Source organism: Sus scrofa, chromosome 3, assembly GCF_054392235.1.
Source record: "Sus scrofa isolate SSC_HxYL_T2T_F1_AM1 chromosome 3, Sscrofa_HxYL_maternal_Yorkshire_Landrace_v2.0, whole genome shotgun sequence".
Taxonomy (NCBI): Eukaryota; Metazoa; Chordata; class Mammalia; order Artiodactyla; family Suidae; genus Sus; species Sus scrofa.
The window spans coordinates 67,363,995-67,386,428 of record NC_139385.1 but is presented as its reverse complement, the minus strand read 5'-3'; the positions used below and the strand labels follow the sequence as shown (position 1 = coordinate 67,386,428).

The window sequence follows — 22,434 nt, the reverse complement described above, 5'->3', positions numbered from 1 at the left end:
AACTCTTCCCCATTGCTTTGCAAAATCAAAGCAAAATGTCTCCAGGCACCTCGCCACCCCCTCAGAGCTGCAGTTCTCTGCTCTTCTCTGTCCTCAGCTAATCCTGGACCCAGATGATGGGAGCACTATGCTTTCCATCCACCCAAGCCCTGGACCACAGTCCGAGGCTTCTCCTCATCCTCCGCCTGCTATACCCCCTGCCACTCAGATGTGGCCACATGACCTGTTCTGCAGGCCTGTACCCTGGGCATTCCCTCTCTAGGCTCTTGCCAGAATCTTGCTCCTAAACCTGGAATCCCTCCTCTTCCGGACCCTCAGCCTCTCTCTTCTTCCCCAGATGGTCTTGGTTCCACTCCTGACCTCAACACTCAGTCCACTTCCAAATGTGTAATCCAGCCCTACTTGCTATTCTTTTTTTTTTTTTTTTTTGTCTTTCTAGGGCCACACCGTGCCACACGGAGGTTCCCAGGTCAGGGATCGAATCAGAGCTGTAGCTGCCAGCCTATACCACAGATACAGCAATGCAGGATCCGAGCTTCATCTGCAACCTGCACCACAGCGCACAGCAATGCCGGATCCTTAACCCACTGAGCGAGGCCAGGGATCGAACCTGTGTCCTCATGGAGGCTAGTCGGATTCGTTTCCGCTGAGCCACAATGGGAAGGCCCTTATCTTCTATTCTTAACCAGAGCCCAACATTTCTACTCCCCTGCTCCTCCTTCCTTTCTTCCCCACTCACTCATTCATTCGCTCATTGTTTGCTATGGGCAGGGACTGTGTTAGATGCTAAGGAGAAAAAATAAAATATTGTTTCTTCAAAGAGCTCCAAGTCCAGTGGGGGAGAATGGCACAAACAAGTCACGTGGTGGAAACCAGAAACTGCTACGGTTCACAATGTGCTGTGTAGACACAGGGTAACACCAGTAAGTAGGATCTGAGGATGCTGTCTGAGGTTGGGACCTGGAGAAGGAACCTTCTAGGCTGAACAGAAGGGGAAGGAAAGGCCTCCCAGGTGCACAGGGCAGGAGGCGGCGCCGCCAGCAGGCCAGGCCAGAGGGGCTCAAACGCAGGCTGGACCAACTGAGAGGGTCTTCCTGGCCTTCTTGTCTACATGGTGGTTTAAACCCAGCACACTCTGGAGGCTGCATGGGAAGTGAGTCTGAGTAGGGGCAAGGGAGGCTGAAGGGGAGGAGAGAGGAGGCTGGAGGGGAGGAGAGGCTATGGCCACAGTCCAAGAGGAAGTGACAAGGGGCTGGATACCCTATCTCAGGGTCATCCCTTTGTGGCCACCAAGTCGCCTCCTGGATGCTGCCTCCCCCCTGAAGCCTGCCCTGGTCACCTGGCTAGACAGGCTCTTCCCCTCCAACAGCCCCCACCCCGTAAGTGGCCTGAGATGTCTGCCCCCTGTCTGGCACCAGACTCACCCGCTAGCTGGCCATCCACCCCACAGCTACATGGTTTTGGTTGTTGGAACTTCTTATTTACTTAACACACACAGCAGAGACTCATACCAGGTATAGTTCTAATGTTAGCCTATTGATGACAATGTAATTCTACATTTTATTTCCTGTCCAGAGACCCCAGTGATTGCCCAGCACACAGAAGGCAACCAGGGGCTGCATATTGTCCAGAAAGTCTGCATTTCTCATCCCTCACTCCCAACCCCTCCTTCCATTGAGTCCTTGTATCCCCTTTCTGGGTTTTTCTTCAAGGGTCCTTTCACTTCCTCTTGGCTCCTTCCTTTTGATGTCTGGCCACGCTGCCCCTCAGCAAAGCTCCATGAGTGTTGGCCTTTGCCGCACCCCAGGGGGACAGGGACAAGGCTCTAATGGGGGTTGAAATCTACTGCCTCAGTCAACAAAATACTCTGGGTGACTTGGTCAAGACTAAATGTACGTGGAGAGAACATGTCCATCCCTGGTTTTATGCTGGAGGCAGACGGCGACTGTGCGAGGCCCAGGCAGCCCCTGTATCTCAGGGCTCAGGTCCCCGGGGTGATTGGACGCCTGACAGTGGTGTCACTCTGACCATGAGGGCCCAGACTTAGCTCTGCTGAATTCATACCACCATGCAATCAGGTGACCCATGGGAGCCCACAAGAGTATTTTACAACTCACTGGAGAGGGTTATACGCAGCAGGGCACAGGCGGTGTCCTAAGGACCCGCAAAGTGGCGCTCTGATCGGGGGGTCCATGTCCCCTATGCTAGCCAGAGGCAGTGAGAGGTATGTAAATGGCTGTACCTTCCTGCCCCTGGCTGAGAATTTGAGGCGGATCCTCATCCCTGAGCTAATACAGGGCCCAGCAACCCACTTCTCACATCTCCTAAACACTTGGGAGATGCTGCCGATTCTGAAACAGCCTTTTTTTTTTTTTTTTTAATTTCCTTTTTAGGGCCGCACCTGCGGCATAAGGAAGTTTCTAGGCTAGAGGTCAAATTGGAGCTGCAGCTGCCGGGCTACACCACAGCCACAGCAACACCACATGCCAGCTGTACCTGTGACCTACACCCCAGTTTGAGGCATCCTCACGCAAATCCTCAACGCCGGATCCTTAACCCACTGATCGAGGCCAGGGACCGAACCTGCGTCCCCACGGACACTATGTTGGGTTCTTAACCTGCCAAGTCACAATGGGAACTTCTGAAGCAGCTTTTTTTTTTTTTTTAACTGTTTTAAGAATATTTACTGTCTCCCTGTGGGCTTACAGGATGAAATCCTAATTCCTAGGAAGGTAGACAAGGCCTTTCTTCTCACTTTTCTCCAGGAAGTCTTCTATTGTCTGTGCTCCATGCAAACAAGAAGCATGGCCATTTTGTTCACCATGCTACCCTAGTGACCAATAGGTTCAGAGGCGGCCGGGCCATAACAGGAAGGAGAGGAGAGGCGGGGTGGAGCAGGGAGCAAGGGGGTGAACTGGCGAGCACATGCCTCTTTCACAGAGGGAGGCGGCAGAGGAGCTGCTACTCGGCTTCGGTCATTTGTTGCGAAGCAGCAATTTTTAGAGAATCTTTTTCCCTTCATATAATACCTTTCTTGTTCATAAAAGGACACACGCACACTGCCCACATTCGGAAAGTAGACACACGGAGAAAGGGGGAGAAAAAAGTTTTCTATGAATCAAACGCCCAAGAGAGCTGTGTTCACATCCTGGCACGTGGCTTTGCATCTTTTTCCATTGTTCTGCCATTTTTTTGTTGTTGTTTTCTTTTTAGGGCCGCACCCACGGCACATCAATCCTCACTGTCCCGGACTTTTACATGTGAGAATTTGCCTACTCGCTAAAAATGCATTGATAACACCCAAATCAACGCTCCTGACCCGTCACGGTCATCTGCAGATGTGCACAGAGCAGTGAACAATTTGAGTCCTGGGACGAGCATGTTCCCAGCTGATGCACAACAGGGTGGTGCTGTTTTTTTTTTGTTTCTGCTCTCAGACTGTAAAAAGGGTCCTTCGTGTCTACTCAAGGTCACATTTTTTGTACTTTTGTCTTTTTTCTTGGTGATTTTTAACTGTCTAAAATAGCCCCCATGTCTAGCACTGAAGTGGTGGCCCTAAAAACAGGAAGACTGATGTGGCTCATGGAGAATATCCGAGTGTCAGGCCAGCTTTGTTCAGGCTCATGTGATACTGCTGCTGGCTGGGGGTTGGATGCTAACGGATCAACAATACAGATTAAATAAGGTGTCTTTAAACAGAAACACACTTGAAACAAGATTATGTACCTACTGGTTGATAAAAATGTGATCAGGGACTCTCAGGCCCCAGACTCCACGTTCCCTCCCCTGAGTGATGGTTCAGGATTTGCTAATTCTCTGTTTACAGCGACTCCGTAGAGTGTAGCCACTGTGAAAAACCAAGAATCACTGTAGCGGGTGAGCACAAGCCCAGAGGTAGACGCTGAGTCTACAGAGAGGAAGGACGTCTACTCCAGTGCACACACAGGCTCTCCTATGAAAGCCGAGGGACAGAGGGGGTCCTTCCAGGCCAACCCATGGCCCACAGCTCAGAGATGAGGTACCGAGCCTGCTGGAAGGGGCACACAGGGACCTCCGGGCACTGGTCTCATTCCCTTTTTTTTTTCTTTTTCTTCTTTTTAGAGCCGCACATGAGGCATGTGGAAGTTCCCAGGATCAGGGTTAACTCAGAGCTACAGCTGCTGGCCTATGCCACAGCCACGGCAACACTGGAGCTGAGCTGCATCTGCAATTTAGGCTTCAGTTCGTGGCAATGCTGGATCCTTAACTCACCAAGCAAGGCCAGGGATCAAACCCATATCCTCATAGAGACAACAACGGGTCCTCTACACAGTGAGCCACAACAGGAACTCAGGCACTGATCTCGTTCTGCTTCTTGGTCGGAGAGTGAAAATTCATGGATAGACCCAGGACTTGGGAGGAGAGGGCGAGGGGAGAGCTGAGGGAGGAGGTGACAGGTTAATGAGGGCTGACCTGGGGCCTGGGCTGGGAAAGGAGAAAGTCGCCTCACGTTAGGATGGCCAGGACCTGCTGACCAAGGTGAAAACACAACTGACGTTCTTTATCCATCAGACTGAAAAAAATAGATCAAAAAAGAGTGACAACACCCTGTGCTGATGAGGGGGTAGAGAAATAGTTTCTACTCTGCTCTTAGAAGTGTAAACTAGTACAATCTTGATGGAGGGGCATTTGAAGCTGTCTATTAAGTTAAAACCTCACAAGCTCTGTGAGCCAGAAAACTCACTTTTAAGAATCTATCCCATTGGAGTTCCCATCGTGGCTCAGTGGTTAATGAATCTGACTAGGAACCATGAGGTTGTGGCTTCCATCCCTGGCCTCGCTCAGTGGGTTAAGGATCCAGTGTTTCCGTGAGCTGTGGTGTAGGTCGCAGATGCGGCTCGGATCCCATGTTGCTGTGGCTGTGGTGTAGCCGGTGGCTGCAGCTCCCATTTGACTCCTAGCCTGGGAACCTCCATATGCCATGAGTGCGGCCCTAAAAAGGCCAAAAAAAAAAAAAAAAAAAAAAAAGAATCTATCCCAGAGAAACAATCATGTGAATACATAGAGCCAACACCCTGGATGTTGTTAGCACTGTAGCACTGTTAGCAAAAAAAGGAAGAAGGATGATAACTGTAGCACTATTAGCCAAAGGAAGAAAAACCTCAAAGGGACCAGAATGCCTTTCAGCAGGGGGATGGCACAATAAAATACGGCACATGTGCTCTGCAGCCCTTGAAAAGAATGATGATAGGAGCTCCCTTGTGGCTCAGAGGGTTAAGGATCTGATGTTGTCACTGCTGTGGCATAGGGTTTGATCCCTGGCCCTAGAACTTCCTCATGCCACAGGTGCACCAAAAAAAAAAAAAAAAAAAAAAAGGAGGATAAGTGATTCATTCTGACCAGAAAAGATGCCCAATCTTTTCTGTGGAGTGAAAATATCTACTTGTGAGCCAACGTGTATAGCATTTTTGTGATTAAAATAGAAGGAAAGGGATTGCTGCATCTTTATCTGTACATCAGTGTTGATGCAGCTATGACTGCAACGGGTGTGGGAGAGAGTTGGGATGAATCTGTTAGTGGTGGTTCCTCCTGTGTGTGGTGGGGGGGGAATTGGAGAGGTTCAGAGATAGGTGGAGAGGAGGCTACCATCTCTTTTTTTGTGCCATTTAAAAGATTATTTAAAAAATTGCATACAGTGAAATTCATCTTTTTTATCATACAATTCTATGACTTTGAACACACACTTAGATTCTTGTAACAGGCATCACAAGATGGGACCAGAACAATGTCAACACCCCCAAAAATTCCCTCCTGCTACCCCTTTATAGGGAGAGCCTACCTCTATTCCCAAACCCTGGAGTAGCCATTGGACTGACCCGCTCTGCCTCTGTATCACTCTCTTCCAAATGTCATAGGAATAGAATAAAACTGTTGACAATCTTGAGACTGGCTCCTTTCATGTAACATAGGTATTTAAGATTCATCTGTTATTGGGGTGTCCACAGTTCATTCCTTTTTGTTGCTGACTAATATTCCACCATGTACTGCAGTTTGTTGGTGTACTACTGGCCAACAGTTGAAGGATATCTGGGACGTTTCCATCCTCTGGTGATGATGAATGATGCTACTATAAACATTCATGTACAAGGGTTTTTTTTTTGTCTTTTTGCCATTTCTTGGGCCGCTCCCATGGCATATGGAGGTTCCCAGGCTAGGGGTCTAATCGGAGCTGTAGCTGCCAGCCTACGCCAGAGCCACAGCAACTCAGGATCCGAGCCGCATCTGCGACCTACACTGCAGCTCACGGCAACACTGGATCGTTAACCCACTGAGCAAGGGCAGGGATCAAACCCACAACCTCATGGTTCCTAGTCGGATTCATTAACCACTGCACCACGACGGGAACTCCACATGTACAAGTTTTTGTGTGACCCTAACTTTCCTTTAACTAGGATAAATATCTAGAGGGAAGATGACCGGGTTGTAAGTGTATTTTTAATTTTGTAAGATGCTGCCAAAACATTTCCCAAAGTGACTGTATCAGTTTGCATTTCCATTAGCAATACGTGCTCTGTACCCCTACCCTCCACCCCAGCACATGGCATTAACAGCATGTTTTTTTCTTTTTATGGCTGCATCTGTAGCACATGGACGTTCCTGGGCCAGGGGTCGAATTGGAGCTGCAGCTGACAGTGATGGCAACACCAGATCTGAGCTGTGTCTGAGCTCTATGCTGCAGCTTGTGGCAATGCCAGATCCTTAATCCATTGAGCGAGGCCAGGGATCAAACCTCCACCCTCACAGAGAAAACACTGGGTCCTTAACCCACTGACCCACAATGGGAACTCCTTAACAGCATTTTAACTTTGAGCCATTCTAACATGTGTGTGATGGTATCTCATTAAGGTTTTAATTGGTGTTTCTCTAATGGCTAATAATATTGAGCATCTTTTCTTGTACTTATCTGCCATCTATATATCCTCTCTGGTGAAATATCTCTTCATGTCTTTTGCCCACTGTCTAATATATTTTTTGGTTTCTTACTGTTGAGTTTTGATAATAATTTATATATTTTAGATACTAGTTCTTCATTGGATATATGTTTTTCAGATATGTTCTCAACAGCTCATAGCTTGTCTTTTCATCCTCTTAATGGGATCTCTGGCAGAGCAAAAGTTTTAAATTCTGAAGTCCAATTTATCAATTTTTCCTTTCATGGATTATGTTTTTATGTCAAGCCTAAGAACTCATTGCCAAGACCCTTGTTTCAAAGATCTTTTCCCCTAAGTTCCTACTGGTTTTATAGTTTCATTTTACTTTTAAGTCAGTAATCCCTTTTGAATTAATTTTGGTATATGATATGAAACATAGGTCAAAGTTCATACTTTTGCCTATGGATGTTCACACACTCCAGAACCACTTGTTGAAAAGGTAAAGTAAAACCAAACAATAAAGCCACTCTTTTTTTTAACAAAGCTGCAAAAGTAATTCATCTGAGCTCCATGGATCTGTAAATTTATTTGTCAAAAATGTAGGGAGTTTTCAGTCATTATTTCTTCTGCTCAATTCTTTTCTGCTCAAATCTCTTTCTCTTCTCTTCTGGGACTCCAATGACATGAATGTTAGACTTTTTAATATTGTTACACTGGCTCCAGATGCTTTAAAATATTTTTTTTTCTTTTTGTGTTCAGGGTATTATCTATTGATCTATCTTCAAGTTTACTGACCCTTTCCTTCATTGTCTCCATTCTACTAATGAACTCTTTGAATGAATTTTTAACTAATATTTCCCTGTTTTAAAATTCATTTGGATTTTTAAAAATATCGTTTATTTGTTTGCAAAGAATCTTTCCATTCATTTCACGAGTGCTCACTCTTATGTCTCCAAACCATGGTATGACAGTTGCTTTAAAGTCTTTGTCTAGTCATTCCAACCTTTGGATCATCTCAGGGTTGACTTTTATTGACTGTTTCTTTCTTTGAGAACTGTTCTTATTTTCCTGGTCCTTTGTATGTTGAATGATTTTGGTTTGTATCCTAGACATTTTGGGTATTATGTTGAGACTTGATTCTATTAAAATTCTCAAAGGTTTATCTGTGTTGATCCATAGGTGCAACTAGAGATAAGCCCAGGATTTCTTATCTGTACGTGAAGGATTCTTTCTCAGGTGTCTTCTTTCTGTAATTTCCACCCCCAAGTTTCTCTGGCTAGTCCAGCCTCTGCACTATTGTGCACTCTTGTGACCAGGACCACCTCAGGAGCAGGTTGGTGAGAGAAGGGCACCTGTGGTACCACCAGTACCCCACCTGCTGAGGGGGGTGTGGCTTCACAACTGGGTATGCTGGGGTGATGCCTAGAGTCAGAAGGGTTCTGACCTGCAGGTGCTGCTGTGGGCGGAGGCAGGTGCCTCTTTGCTGGCTCTTGTCTGGAGTAGGGCTGGAGGGTTAAAGAGCTCTGGATGCCATTGCCACTGCCACCAGGTAAGAGGAGCCAGTTTCTTGCTGGCACTTGCCTGGCATGGGGATGAGAGAATCAAAAGAGCTCCATCTTGCAGGAACCACTGCCACACCTGGGTTGCAGCTTTGTTGCTGGTGCTCACCTGGAGTAGGACCAGGACCATCCAACTAGCTCTGTCTTGAAAGGCTGGTGCTGGTTCTGGTGGTGGCAGGGAGCAGGGAGCAGGGGTTGTTGGTACACAGTGACAGGGAAGGGAGGTGCCACTTCACTTTCATCTTGATCTAGGCCATAATAAGGACTCTGATCCCCCTTCCCAGCCCAACAGCTCTCATCCACCTTTTAGAGTCCTCTGACATTCATTTTATGCATTTTGTGCAGGGTTTGAAATTATACCATGGGAGAGGGAGCGTGGTGTGTGTTTACTCATCCTGGTCAGAACTGCAAGTCCCTTTTTGTGTAATTGTTTTAACAGTATGATCACAAAGTGATTTTTGCTATAACTTTTAGGCCCTTCAGTATTTTCCAGATTAATTTTTTTTTTTTTTTTGGTCTTCTTAGGGCTGCACCCGCAGCATGTGAAAGTTCCCAGGCTAGGGGTCCAGTCGGAGCTGTAGCTGTAGCTGCTGGCCTATGCCAGAGCCACAGCAACACCAGGTCCAAGCCACATCTGCAAACCTACACCACAGCTCACAGCAACGCCATATCCTTAACCACTGAGCGAGGCCAGGGATCGAACCCTCCGAGCTCCTAGTTGGTTTTGTTTCCACTGTGCCATGACGGGAACTCCAGATTAAAATATTTGTAGTGACTCTGAAGTCTCTTGCCTGAATATCTGGATAGACGGGGGAGCTGAGAAGGGAAATGATCAGTGGGGAGGGAGGTGTCAGTAAACTGAATTATGAGCATGGAGATGTCAGGTCAGGTGGCACACAGATGGTTATGGTCCAGCTTCTGTGGCTGAGGGAGTCAAGGAAACAGGTGGGAACCGAGGAGAGTACTGCTCTGGGAGGTGGGCAAGGATGAGCAGATATACACACTTTGAGGAACACAGGGAAGGCGCCCACAGTGTGGACCACACAGGCCAGAAGGGGAAGGATAGGACTAAAAAAAGAAAGGTAGGGGTGAATAAAGTTGTTTAAGAATAAAAGATACGAATATATGTTTAGCAGGACACCAAACACACAAAACAAAACAAAAATCCCACCAAATTCCTTGTATTCTATTCAAATGAACTTGAATACACTGAAATAACTACGTCATTAGAGAAGGTGACAGTCTCTTTGAGTTCATTTCCTCCAGAAAACATCCCTGACTCCAAAGACAAGATTGGCATCTAGCTACACTCCCCCATGGCATCCAGCTGCCACCTGTCTCCTCGGGCCACTAGGCCCCTTGATGGCAATGCTGGCATGCTCTTCCGCCTCTGGGGGCCAGCCCAGTGTGGCAGGAATGCATGCATGTTGAGAGAATGAATGCATGAACAAGTGAGGGCTGGAGTCAAGAGAAAAAGGATCAGGGACCTGAGTGTGCCAGGTCACCAGCCTGGTCGGGAGGGAAGGAGGTGTGGAGGCCTCTGGTGAGAACAGCACTTTGTCCAGCTACTCTCCAAAATATCCAACGAATGTCCACTACTATGTAGAAAATACACACCCCCACATCCAATACACACAGAAAGACTAGAAGGAAGGGCAATAGGAAGACCATTCAGAGAGCGGGCTCACTTCCATGTAATTCCTATATTTCATGGCATCCCCTGTTCTAATTCTAATCCTGTATGTAGGAAGCTGCTTCCAGACTGGCCACTTAGACTCTGGGATGGACTGGTCCAACAGGAGGATGGGAACCGTCCCGCACACGTGAACAGAGCTGATAACCCTGAGCTGTTCACCTCCTATGGCAAACGAGCAGATTAACTGGTCTCCTTTGCACTGACGAGCACAAATGTACTGGGCTTGTGGCGCCCACCCTACAAGCCAGTTGGCAAGCTGGGCTCCTTTCTTTATGGCGACAAGCATCATATCCTACCCACACCCCCCTGCCAGGATCTCTCCGTCTTCCAAGAACTGCAGACAGTGTGTGGAGTTGAGGAGGGGCACGGGCAGGAGCGTTGGGGACAAAGCAGCTGGAGTCCCTGGGGTGGAATGTGCCCTTCTGGGACAGCTCCGTAACCCACCTTTGGGAGACCTGGGTAAAGTGCCTGCCACCACAAGATAATAAACAGCAACAATTAGCCCTTCCTGGAAAACTGCGTAATACTGTTATTACAACTTTTATCATCTGTATGCTTTATATGAATTTAATTGCCTTCAGCTGCTATAATTTGGCGCACTGATGATGAGAGCAGAAGTAATAATAATGACTGAGCCGCAAGAAGCTCTGGTGTCTGGGGGCGGGGGGAGTGGAGGCTGCCTCACTGATGCTCTCCAGGAGCATAGGCCCCCAAGGGTCTGCTCTGGTCAGCAGGACGTGGTCCCCAGGTTCCCAGGTGGAACCAGGCAGGAGCCCCAGGCTTTCCTGGCTCTCATCCCTCAAATACCACCCCACCCTGGGAGGGCCGGTTCCCAGCACAATGCAGCAATTCTCCCGCTTCTCTCTCTACCCAGAAGTGAATGTCACTACTCATGCCCCCGAAACTAACCTAGATTCTTCCACTCGAGAACTCATCCCCGTGAGTTACCTCTGTGGCTTAGGGAATGTTAACAAAGACAGATGGACAAGACTATGCTACTACTGAAGGAAAGCCGTTAACAAATATTACATTACATTTTATAAATCAAAAGAAGTCAATGGCTTTTAGCACCACTCTACAATGGCTTCAATAACCTGGACACTGGCAGAGCAGAGCAGAGCATCAGCTCCAACCTGAACCTTCCTCAAAGCTCCCTCACTGACTATCCTAATGTAACTGTAGCAGCAACAGCAGAAAATCACGGCAGAGCCCAGGGGCCTGGACCAGAAAGGCTACGTGTGCCCGCTCTTGGGAGGCGTTTTCCTGAAACTTCTCCCTGGAATTGCCTGAATCTTTGGGTGTCACCTTAGGAATTTAAAGACCTATATACACAGCACTTCCACTAACTTTCCTGGGAGGAAGACATGAAAGACTAGCACATCTCTGAACCTATCTTTGTGGGTGCCTTCGCTCCCCCCCTTTTGGGTGTGGGGTCCCTAGGAGAACCGGGTTTTAGCTCTTCTGTTCCACAATGCAGAGTCTCAATGGAGTCCTGACTCACAGCAGCCACTTAAATATTCTGAAAGTTGTGTTGTTTTATAAAATCTGTCACAGACAATTTCTCCTTAGGGTCCCCATTTCCACCCTTCCCCAAGACTTGTGTGTCCGGCTCCATTTTCAGCACACTGACTTCCATTAATTAAAGAAACCAGCAACGAGAGATTCTTTAGCGCCACTGAAAATACCCACTTCCAACAGATTTCTCCTTTCATCTGAAACGCTATAAATAAAAAGTGACAAATGTCAAAGACATAGAAAGGTCATCTATTTTGTCTCTGCTCATCTTAAAAGACAGTTGCTTTAGAAGATTCTTACATTCTGCCCCAGTCTTAACACCATCTCCCTGTTGATGTCTGCCCCCGGAGGAACTCACATTTTACCAGGACTCACGATCCAATAGATGGGATGCTTTCTGTGTCAGCCTGGGCCCTGAGAGCCTGATTATTAAACAGAAGGAAATTCTTCCTTTGGGGGAAAGGTCGGTGTGAAGGATGCTGAATGACAGCAGAGCCAGATGCTTCATTTATAACCAAGAGCTAGCTTAGGCCCCAGGAGAGTGGCCATCCAGGCAGGCACACCTGTCCTGGGAGGAGGAAGGAGCATCTGAGCCATGCGCTGACTGTCCCATCTCCTCTCAGAATGTGCTGCAGAACTTTCTGTACATTTCCCCTGCTTCTCTGAACTTATACAGACCTCAGAATACAAATATATTCCTTTCCCTTCCCCTCTATTCCTAATTCTTGATCAACTGTATTAGTGCTACCCACAGGAATTTTGACATTTTCTTGCAGTTCCCCTGCAACAAGGACTTTACCCAAAGCATTTACATTCTCTGCGGACTTGCAACAACATAATCCAATCAACGGGATCCCCACATCGCCCTGCCCCTTCGAAATCACCCTCCCCAAGCTGCTTACCAGCTGCCCTGTGGGGCGATTTTCTCTCCGCTGCCTGGCTCTCCTTCCTGGGGTCGGCGGAAGGTCCCAGCTTCTCAGGGTCCCCGAGGCTGGGGTCTGGGGGCGTGGGCGACTGCGGGAGGGTGAGGGTCTGCAGCAGCGGCTTTCTGGGAAGGGGCGGTTTGGAGCTGAGTTGCTCGGCGGACCGGGCCTTGGCCTTCCCGGGCTCGTTGGGGGACTTGGCGCCTCGGGCGGCGGCGGGGCCGGTCCCCAGCGGACACTTGTCGTCCCTGGAGAGCAGGGTCAGCCCTCCCCTCTCGAACCTGACCTCGGCGCTGTACCTCTTGATCCCTCTCCCTTCCGGGCAGGGCGCTTCTCTGTGTTTGAAGGACAGCGACGTGGAGCGGAGCTTGACCGGGAAGGGGCTTCCGTCCCCGCCCGCCGGCCGCTCGCGGGCCGCCTGGCCGGAGTCCGCGGTGGTCGCCGGGGCCGCCGAGTCGGGAGAACCGCGCTCGGCCGGGGCGGTCGGCTTCCGAGGGCCGGGCTTCGCGCTCTGGGGCTCGGGGGCCGCCGGGAGGTCGTCGAGGGCGGCCTCGCTCTTCCAGGCCGGGCCGCTCCTCACAAGCGGCAGCCGGACAGCAGGGCCGCGGGGCTCGAGCAGGCGGCCTCCAGCTCGCGGCCACTCCCGGCCCGACGACACCGAGAACTTCTTGGCCGCCCGCGCCTCGCGGCCTCCTCTCTCCACCCTCCGCTCCGGCGCCGCCGCCTCTAGGGCCGCCGCGGGGGACTTCGCCCGCTCGGACCTGGAGGGCTCCGCAGGGGCGGCCTCCCGGTCCGGGGCCTGGGGTGCAGGCTCCTCGGGAGCCGGCTGCGCGGTGGGCGGTGAGGGGGCCGCGCCGAGGCTCACGTTCACGGTCACGGCCGAGGCCTTGTGCTTCAAGCAGCTCTTGGGGACCGGAGGGCTGGGGGCGGGGGCTTCTGGCCCTGGGCCCTCTGGACCCGTTACATCCAGACTCGGCCGCAGGCCGTCCTGCAGGCCCGAGGGGTCTCCTGGACCAGAGGGCGTCTCGGGTGTGGCGGCGGTGCCTGTGTCTGGAAGGGTCGGGTCCCCCTCTGGGACGCAGGGAGATAATCGACCCTCAGCGTCTCCAGAAGCACGAACAACCTCGTCCACTGTGTCCCCGTCGGGGAGACCCTTGTTTTCCAGGGACGGCTCCTCTCTCTGGTTTTCACTGTCTGGATTAGGGCTCGGGGAGCCTTCCGGCAGAGCCGGGGACTCTGCGCGGGGAGCTGGGCCTGACACGGGCTCTATGACCTCTGGGGTGGCTGGGCGGCTGGAGGGGTTGTCCCCCGGGGGGCTTTCCTCCTCGGTGCTGGCGGTGAGCGCTGCGCAGTGCTGCAGCCGCCCCCGCCGCGCCCGGGTCCCCGCTGGTGGCAGCACCGTGGCCGGCTCCTCTGGTTCGGGGCCTCTCTCCGGTGCCCCCTCCTGCTGCCCAGAACTAGACTTCTCCTCCGTGCTGGCTTTGGGTAGCGATTTCTCATCGTCTTCCTCCTCCTCTGGGGTACACGTCAGATCGCTCAGGGATTCAGACTGTGCTCTCTAAGAGAAATAAAGAGGTCAAAGCACAGCATCATTAGGAACACTGTGGCCTCCCCATTTCGGTCAAGGTTTCTTCTTTTCCCTTTTCCTTTTTAGGGTCGCACCTGTGGCACATGGAAGTTCCCAGGGGGTTGAATTGGAGCTGCAGCTGCTGGCCTACACCACAGCCACAGCAACACAGGATTCGAGCTGTGTCTGCAACCTACACCACAGTTCACCAGTGCAAGTACGGATCCTTAACCCACTGAGTTCAGGGATAGAACCGCATCCTCATGGATACCAGTCGGATTCTTAACCCTCTGAGTCACAAGGAGAATTCCCTTGGCAAAGGTTTAGTTTTAAAGGAAGCAGAATGTCTCTCTCCCCGTCTTTTTTTTTTTTTTTTTTCTTTTGGCCACACCCATAGCATGTGGAAGTTCCTGAGGCAGGAACGGAAAGTGCACCACAGCAGCAACACGGGCTACAGCAGTGGCACTGCCAGATCCTTAATCTGCTGAGCCACTAGGGAACCCCCGAAGCAGTATGTCTCCAAAGCTAGCACTTAGGTGGACATTCACACACAGGTGTCTTTTCTTTTTTCTTTTCTTCAGGCCACACTTGTGGCATATGGAAGTTCCCAGGCTAGGGGTCGAATCAGAGCTACAGGTGCTGGCCAACGCCACAGCCACAGCAATGCAGGATTTGAGCTGCATCTGCGACCTACACCACAGCTCACAGCAAAGCCAGATCCCCAATCCACTGATCCCCAAGGCCAGGGATTGAACCCGAATCCTCATGGATACTATTTGGATTCGTCTCCACTGCACCATGAAGGGAACTCCCAGGTGTCTTTCTTAATCCTCCCTTATTGGTCTGTTTGGAGTCTTGCCTCCCCATAACAGCTTCCCGCAGAACAGAGGCTGCTCTGCCCCTAAAATGAATGTTGCCTGAAGCTCTTAAGGTGGAGCCACAAAACCAGTGGACACTACTCTACAACGTAAAGCAAAAGTAAGGGAACCCACGTCAGCAGGGTCTGCCACGCTCTCTGCTCTATGTGGTTATTTCACTTACTCACTGATTAGTCCCAGTGAGGAGAGGATTATTATTTCCTCAGAGAGGTCCTCATCATGGTCAAGGCTAAGCTAATAAGGCAGCTGAGCAGTCCCCTCTCTACTCCCCCTGTATCCCCAGAGCTTCCTCCAGTTCCATTCCTATGGGAAGCCTGGCCTGTGCCCTGCAGCTCAGGGCTCTCCCTTCTCTCCTGAAGTCCTACTGGCTTGACCATAATACACTGCCTTGTGCCATTTTTCCTCCAAAAGGTCTCTGGAATCTAGATTGAGTCCACTTCCTCCTTACCACCCACAAGGTCTGTTCCTGCTTCTTAGGAAGGAAAGGAACTAGAGGTAATCATGGATCATTCAAAAGCAAACGTGAACAAGACTGAGGGCACTGAGGCTGGTCTTTTTCAAACGTTCCCAGCTTTAAACTGAACTTTAGGAGAGTCACCCAGGCTTCTGCGCAAGCGCACTGCCCTCCTTTCTTCTTCTTTTTTTTTTTTTTTTTTTTTTTTTTTTGGAAACACCCAGAGGAGTGTTTGCAATAAGTTTTTGTTGTTGTTATTTTAACATTTTCCAGCTGGCACCTGCTTGCTAACCTGGCACAAGGTACCTGAGATGTTTGTGATCACACCCAAGCTAGCTTGTGCCAAGAAGCACAATCCTGTTCCTCTGCACTGAAACAGAGGAAGATGTGAAATCTACAGAAGAATTTTCGAAAGCTGCAGGTTCACAAAGTGTTACTGGCTTTTTGTAACCAGAGGAAGTCCTTGATGTTGAAACCCCCTTAGGGCATGAGTCATGTTTTAACACCATGGGCACCCACAGTAAGTCAGCACACAGCTGAGGAGCTGGCCTGGCTTGGGCTCATCCAGCTTGAGCTGCCTGCACTTCTGAGGGGGTACCGGGGGAGGTGGTGTAGGCGTGCACTCTGGAGGGTGGATGTCGCTGCTGAGCAGAGGCTCTGTAGGGAACAAAGTGGCTCCTGTCTAAGCCGGGGCTCTCTGGCTGGGAGAGAAGGATGGGTTTGTCTAATTCATCTCCTCTGCCCTCGTGTCACCTCCTGCTCTAGGCCCTCAGAGAAGCTTTGCTCCGCAGGACCCCTCCCCAGGAATCGGAAGCAGGGGTCCCCCCACCCAGATGGGGACACTATCACAGCTACCTGCTCATCTACCTCCTCTAGCCAGAAAGCAAGTGTCTTTGGGAAGCTTCCACATCATCTCTGGGCAGAGGATGCTGCTGCTGAGCAGTGCTGGTGTGGGGAGGAGGGATCAGCCTCTGAGACTCAGGGCTTGTTGGCCGCTCTGGCAGCCACATGCTCTTAGGCAGGCCATCTAATTGTGCTGCTCCAGACAGAACAGAGGGAATACTATTCCCTCCCTTTGCCCTGCCTGGGTTGGGATGAGAACCAACTGGTGTGAGGAGAATGTTGTTGTAAACATTTATGGACGTGCCACATCTACAGGGCACAGCCTTCCAAACCAACACCCATGTGTTCCACTGCTTTGGTGGGACTGACGGATCTGGCCAAATGCAGCCTTGATTTCTCTGTCAAATCTGAATGAGAACTGTGCTGAGTAGAATAGTTTGGCTTGTCCCTTTCATCTCACTTTAAATATATCGTGTCACGCCCTTCTGGCCTGAGGTTTCTGCTGAAATGCCCGCTGATAACCTTATGCAGATTCCTTTTATGTTATTTGTTGCATTTCCCTTTTTGCTTTTACTATTTCCTCTCTCTTTAATTTTTGTCAATTTGATTACTAAGGGTTGGGCATGTTCCTCTTTGGGTTAATCCTGTTTGGGACTCTGTCCTCCCTGGACTTGGCTGACTGTCTCCTTTCCCAGGTTAGAGAAGTTTTCAGCAATATCTGTTCAAATATTTTCTCAGGCCCTTTGTCTCTCTCTTCTTCTCCTGGGACCCCCTATCATGACAATGTTGGTGCTTTGGGCATTGTTCCAGAGGTCTCTTAAACTGCCTTCATTGCTTTTCATTCTTTTTTCTTCATTCTGTTCCATGGCAGTGACTTCTACACTCTGTCTTCCAGCTCACTTTCCATCCTTCTGTTATTGATTCCTTCTCGTTTTGGGCTGCACCTGCAGCATAAGGGGGTTCCCAGGCTGGGTCTAATCAGAGCTACAGCTGCTGGCCTATGACAGAGCCACAGCTGCCGGCCTATGCCAGAGCCACAGCAACGCCAGATCTGAGCCGTGTCTGCAACCTACACCATAGCTCACAGCAATGCCAGATCCTTAACCCACTGAGCAAGGCCAGGGATCGAACCTGCAACCTCATGGTTCCTAGTTGGATTCATTTCTGCTGTGCCACGATGGGAACTCCCCTTATAGTTTGTTTGTTTCGATTATTATATTTTTCAATGCTGTTTGACTGCTCTTTATATCTTCTCTTTGTTAAAAAGTCTCGTAACTTCTCACGCTGAGCATCCATTCTTTTTCTGAGTTCTTGGATCATCTTTACATTCATTACTCTGAACTCTTTCTTGGGTAGAATGCCAAGCTCCACATCACTTAGCTATTTTTCTGGTGTTTTATCTTGTTCCTTCATCTGAAACATATTCCTCTGCCATGTCTTTTTCTTTTTCTTTTTTGCTTTTTAGAGCCAAACCTATAGCATATGGAAGTTCCCAGGCTAGGGGTCAAATCCAAGCTGTAGCTGCTGGCCTACACCACAGCCAAGCAAAGCCAGATCAGAACTGCATTTGTGACCTACACGGTAGCTCACAGCAACACCAGATCCTTAACCCACTGAGCAAGGCCAGGGATCAAACCCGCAACCTCATGGATACTAGATGGATTCTTAGCCCACTGAGTCGCAATAGAAACTCCCTCATTTTGTCTAAATTTCTATTTGTATTTTTATGTGTATGAAGGTTAGTTATGTTTCTTGACCTTGGAGAAATGTCCACTGTAGAGGATGTCCTAGGTGTCCCTGTAGTACACTCCCCTCTTGTTAGCTAGGGACCAACCAGCTGGACCCAGGGAAGGTTCTGGTCTGCATCTGCAGACTCAGTTCTGCAGGCTGCTGGATAGTAGTTTTCTTCCTTCTGATGCCTGCCCACTGGTGGGTGGAGCTGGGTCCTGGCCCTCTAGTAGGCAGGGCCATGTCAAGGGATGTGTCTAGAGGTGGCTGTGGGCTCAGGGAGTCTTTAACCAAACTGTCTGCTGATGGGTGGGGCTGTGTTCCCACCCTCTTAGTTGTTTGGCTTGAGACGGAGCCTATAGGGAGGGCTGGGTCTTGGTTCCAAAATGGTGGCCTCCAGAAAAGCTCATGCCAATAATATTTCCTGGTACCTCGGCTGCCAGTGACCTTGTCCCCACAGTGAGCCATAGCCACCCTCTGCCTCCTCAGCTTACCCTCCACAACCCGCTGGTAGGCACCTATGAAGATCCTGGTGTGCAGGAGACTTGTGTGCACCCTCCAAGAGTCCCATCTCTGTTTCCCCTAGTCCTGTGGAACATCTCCACTCAAGCCCTGCTGGCCTTCAAGGCCAAGTGCTCTAGGGGCTCCTCCTCCCAATGCCAGACCCCCACTTGGAGTCTGATGTAGGGCTCAGGACTCTCATTTCTGTGGGAGAACTTCTGTGATGTGATGTTCTTCAGTTTGTGGGTTGCCCATTCAGGGTGTAGGAGATTTGATTATATTGCAAGTGTGCCCATACTACTGTCTTGTGGGGTTTCTTCTTTATGTCTCGGGTGTAGAGTATCTTTCTTAGTAGGTTCCAGTCTTTTTTATCCATTAGTTGTGATTTGGGTGTGCTCATCAGAGAAGGCGACCTCAAGGTCCTTTTACCTCACCATCTTGCCCTCTTCTCCAGCCAAATGCAATTTTTTTTTCCATTTTCCAAATGCAATCTTGAATGTGTTTTTCAAATTTGTAATAAATATCACAATCTTGACAGCCAAGGTTTTTGTTTTTGTTTTTGTTTTTCTGTGCAAGGCGAGATTTCTAAGAAAAGCTGCCCTCCCCCTTTTTTTCTTAGCACTCCCAAAGATTCAGAGCCTAGATGATGTAGACTTTATCCCAGTGATGGCAGAGCTGGAGGACACCAGGCAACTATTCTGCCCAGTTAGAGGAAAGAGCATGGACAACAGCAGGAAGAGACTGAGGATGCCTGAGCCTGGAGTGGGGAGGTGGGAGAGCACATAATAGGGAAAGAAAGCCCAGGAGTTCCTGCTGTGGCACAGCAGATAAGGATCTGACGTTGGCTCTCTGGTGGCATGGGTTCAATCCCTGGCCCAGGAACTTCCATATGCCACAGGTGCAGCCAAAAACCAAAAAGAGACTCCAAATGTCACGGGATCAGAAAAGCAGGGGAAACTTGGACCTCGCTGTCCAGTGAAATCCAAAAGGAAACTGAACCTCCAGAAGTCCCCAGGGCAGCAGAGGAGGCAGCGTAGTGGCGCTTCCCCACACTCCAAGTGGAACGGGGACATATGGAAGCACTTGGTCCCCAGAAGAAGGTCTTCATGGTTGGGAGGAGGGACTTCATGACCAACAGGCACAGTGGGCTGTGGACATAAAGACAGAGGCTTCCAACTAAGGACCCAACAGTGACACTGGTGAGCCCTGGGCAGACACCTCTGTGCAGTCAGGAAAATACAGACACCTCAAAAATGGAACATTTTCATGCCTGCTCCTGACCCAGAAGGAGGAGAAGATGTGGAAAGGACATTTTAAATTAAGGAATGACTGTGTTTACCCAGACTGCCTAAATCAGATTTCCTCTTATTCTAAAAAATGGGGTTCAAGAGCTAGGTCAAAGTTCTAAAGTGAAGACAGAGGTACAGCTCTGCCCTGGGGGCAATCAGAGAAGATGCTACATTTCCACCTGAAGTATGGGCCTGGCTTCCCTCTGCCCAGTCCTGGAAGGTGGTGGCTGGTTACACACCCCTTCTAGGGCAGAAGGCATTCCCATGGGAAGACAGACCAGACCTGGGGGCCACAGGGAGCTGGCTTGGACCCTGCCCTGCAGCTATACCCTTGTGCTGGAGTCACTGGACCTTGCAAGTCCTCACGGTACCAGGCCTTTAATTGCAAAGGCACTAGACATATAAGTACCTGCCCAGGTACCGGGTCCCCAGTTTGCATGAGGGCACATTAGCCAGAGGCAACACAGCTCCATCCTTTCTCCACATCAGTTCCCTCAGAAGTCAACCCTGCAGTCCTGAGTTTCAAAAGCACCTTCCATATGCCCAAAGGAAACACCACTCTCTCCAGGGAGACACTGACAGCCTGTGAGGCCACGGCCCACGCCTCCAGCTGAAGTGCCGAGCTTGTCCTGGGTACTTCATCAACGCCCCACGATTCTGTCTCTAGGGAGGCAGGGAGGGAATGTTGGTCTGTGAGCATCTCTTTCTCAGCCCTGTCACTCTCGGTGGCCAGGATGGCCCCATGCCCCACTTCTCAGCTCCTCTGCGGACGAGGCATTGCAGGCATCAGCGGGCAGCAGAGAAGGCGTCATCCCTACACGAGCCTCTCACCTCTGGTCCCGTCAAGCCAAAGTACCACATGAGCGAGTGCTCAGCTCCCAGAGTGCTGAGCTGATGACTTTCCCTCCAGCAGCATGTCCCAAGGGAGGGTCTGTCCTTACAGGGGCCCAATCCCCGTGCTGCTAAGTAGGTCCTCACCCCAGGCAGTCTCCGTTCTAGTGGGTCACCTTCATCCTCAGTCACTCACTCATTCATGCGTTTGTTCATTCGTTCACACATGTCCTGGGATGCCAGTTCGCTGACCAGCATTCCTCCAGGCTGGAAGTATGGTTGGAACAAGGTCTCGGAGAAGGCTGGGGGAAAAAACAGGTGTGCATCTCCCTATTTATAAAGGGAGTGGAGGAAGCGCACACAGGGCTGGGAAGGCAGGCTGCTGGCCACAGGGTCAGTCTCTGCAGGGAGGACCTCGGAGCCGATCCCCCAAGGGCTGAGCAGGACTTGGCCAGGAGAGCGTCCCAAGCAGGGGACACAGCATGGCCTGGCCCCAGGAGGGAAACAGCTTGGAGAGCTCCAGATGCAGAAAGGAGGCCAAAATGTGTTGAGAGGGGAAGGAGGTAAGCAGGGCCTGGTTATGCCAGGCCTGCAGTGTAGACATTACACTGAATGCAGTAGGAAAGCAATGGACTCAGGGCACATGGAGGGTTCCCGATAAGTACTGCAGCATGAATGGATAAGTGTCTATGCAGGGAGAGGCATATCTAATTTATGTTGAAACCTTGACCTACCCCAGATCCTGAGGCATGGTCATGGTCCCACAGCCTGTGGGGGTTTCTTAGGGGGCAGGGGTCCTTCAGGGCAGGGAGACGGTATTGGGGGCAGATGGGGCTCCAGGCCCACCCACCCTGCCCCTGCCCAGTTACCGAGGACAGACGTCGCATTTTGCTTGACCGCTGGTTGCGGGGCTTGACCAGGAGCTTGTGCTTGGCTGCAGAGTTGTCCAGGCAGGAGGAGAATTCTGGGGGATAATCAAAATCAGCCACGGGTGCCACGCTGCTGTCCGAGGTCCTGGGGGAGATGGAGGCATCGCTCTCCTGCCTGGAGAAGAGCGGCTCAGGAGACTGCGGCCGGGACGAGGATACCACACAGACCTTCAGGGGCAAAGAGGAAACACACCAAGGGTCAGCTCCTTGGCAGGAAATGGTACAGCCAGCACGCCAACCCTCCCCTTCCATTAGGCTCCATCCCTGGGCTGGGAGGCTGAAGTGCTGGACCAAACCCTGGAGGCCCATCCCTCAGCTCCAAGAACCTCGGCCCTAGGTATCCCTGGGCCGGATAACCTATCTCACTCTCCCAGGGCAGCTGGCCGGGGTGCTTCTGACAAGAGCTGCTTTCTCCCTCCCGTGAGACCGACCAGCCCCATTCCTCCCAGGGCAGACTTGGGCTTGGTCCTGTCTCTGGAAGCTGCAGGGCTGGCTCAGGGGTGGGATTTCCCAGGCTGGGGTACAGCAAGTGCTGAGCCCCTGTCTGCTCAGCATTCCATCAGCTCACACTAGGATTCTGTACCTTCAGGGCTTCTCTTGGGAAAATCTGGCTTTCAGCTCTGTGACATCTCAGATGTTTTACTAGTTCATACCTTGGCAAGAAGGCACTGAAAGGCAGCAGGGGGCAAAAGCTGTGAGGAAGGGGGTTTGGGGAGGCACATGGAAGAGTGACAGAAGCACCCTAAGACACCTGCCCGCTAAGCCGATGAGCTCCTCCACCAGGGAGGGTTAAGCAGGTTCTTCCAAAAA

General features: G+C 50.7%; 1 protein-coding gene across 9 annotated transcripts in view; it reads right to left on the bottom strand.

Moving 5' to 3' along the window:
- The window catches only part of CRACDL (CRACD like), a 138,505-nt gene that overhangs the window by 5,601 nt on the left and 110,470 nt on the right, over positions 1 to 22,434 (bottom strand). For all 9 annotated transcript variants that reach the window (XM_021087223.2, XM_021087224.2, XM_085016112.1 and 6 more), the window contains exons 6-7: positions 21,565 to 21,792; positions 12,584 to 14,162 (exon numbers count right to left, since the gene is read on the bottom strand). In XM_021087223.2, coding sequence (XP_020942882.1) covers positions 12,584 to 14,162; positions 21,565 to 21,792 — 1,807 coding nt within the window. The remainder of the gene's footprint in view (positions 1 to 12,583; positions 14,163 to 21,564; positions 21,793 to 22,434) is intronic.